This window comes from Eimeria mitis, genomic scaffold, assembly GCF_000499745.2.
Source record: "Eimeria mitis Houghton genomic scaffold, Emh_scaff4716, whole genome shotgun sequence".
Lineage (NCBI taxonomy): Eukaryota > Apicomplexa > Conoidasida > Eucoccidiorida > Eimeriidae > Eimeria > Eimeria mitis.
The window spans coordinates 2204-2811 of record NW_013573019.1 but is presented as its reverse complement, the minus strand read 5'-3'; the positions used below and the strand labels follow the sequence as shown (position 1 = coordinate 2811).

Sequence of the window (608 nt, the reverse complement as noted above, 5' to 3'; positions counted from 1 at the left end):
CTGTTGCTGCTGCTGTTTCCTGCATGCAGTCCCTCGCAACTGGGTGGTGAGTTGTCTCCGCCTGCTGCTGGTGATAGCGATGCTGCTGCTGGTGCTGCTGCTATTGATGCCTGCAAGCTCTTCATTGTTGCTGTTGCTGCGCTTGCTGCAGCAGCAGCAGCAGCAACTCGTGTTGCTGCTGCTGCATCCGCAGCAGCAACTCGTCCTGCTGCTGCAGCAACAGCAGCAGCATCTGCTGCTTCTGTGTCGTTCAGTCCGTGCTCCTGCATATGCGATCCCTTCATTGCCTCTGCAGCAGCAGCAGCAGCAGCAGCAGCTGCTGCTGCTGCTGCACTGGCCGCATTTGCTGCTGCTGCTGCTGCTGCTGCTGCTGCTGCTGCTTCCTCCGGCTCACCAGCAGGGGGGCTGTCAGGCTTGCTGCTGCTGCTGGTGCTGAAGGCAGAGCTGCATGCGGAGGAGTGGGGTGGCTGCGGCGCCGCCTTTGCTGCTGCTGCTGCTGCTGTTGCTGCTTCTGCTGCTGCTGCTGCTGCTGCTGCTGCTGTGCTGCTGGTGTTGTCTTCTAGCCTGCTGCGCATCGACGAAGTGTCTCCTCCTGAAGGAGACAGCTC

At 61.0% G+C, this 608-nt stretch overlaps 1 protein-coding gene across 1 annotated transcript in view; it reads right to left on the bottom strand.

Annotated features, from left to right (window-relative positions):
- EMH_0077200 (uncharacterized protein) overlaps nucleotides 1-608 on the bottom strand; it is a gene marked incomplete at both ends in the record, with an annotated part of 4903 nt that overhangs the window by 2196 nt on the left and 2099 nt on the right. Inside the window, one exon of the mRNA XM_013499827.1 lies at nucleotides 3-592. Coding sequence (XP_013355281.1) covers nucleotides 3-592 — 590 coding nt within the window. The remainder of the gene's footprint in view (nucleotides 1-2; nucleotides 593-608) is intronic.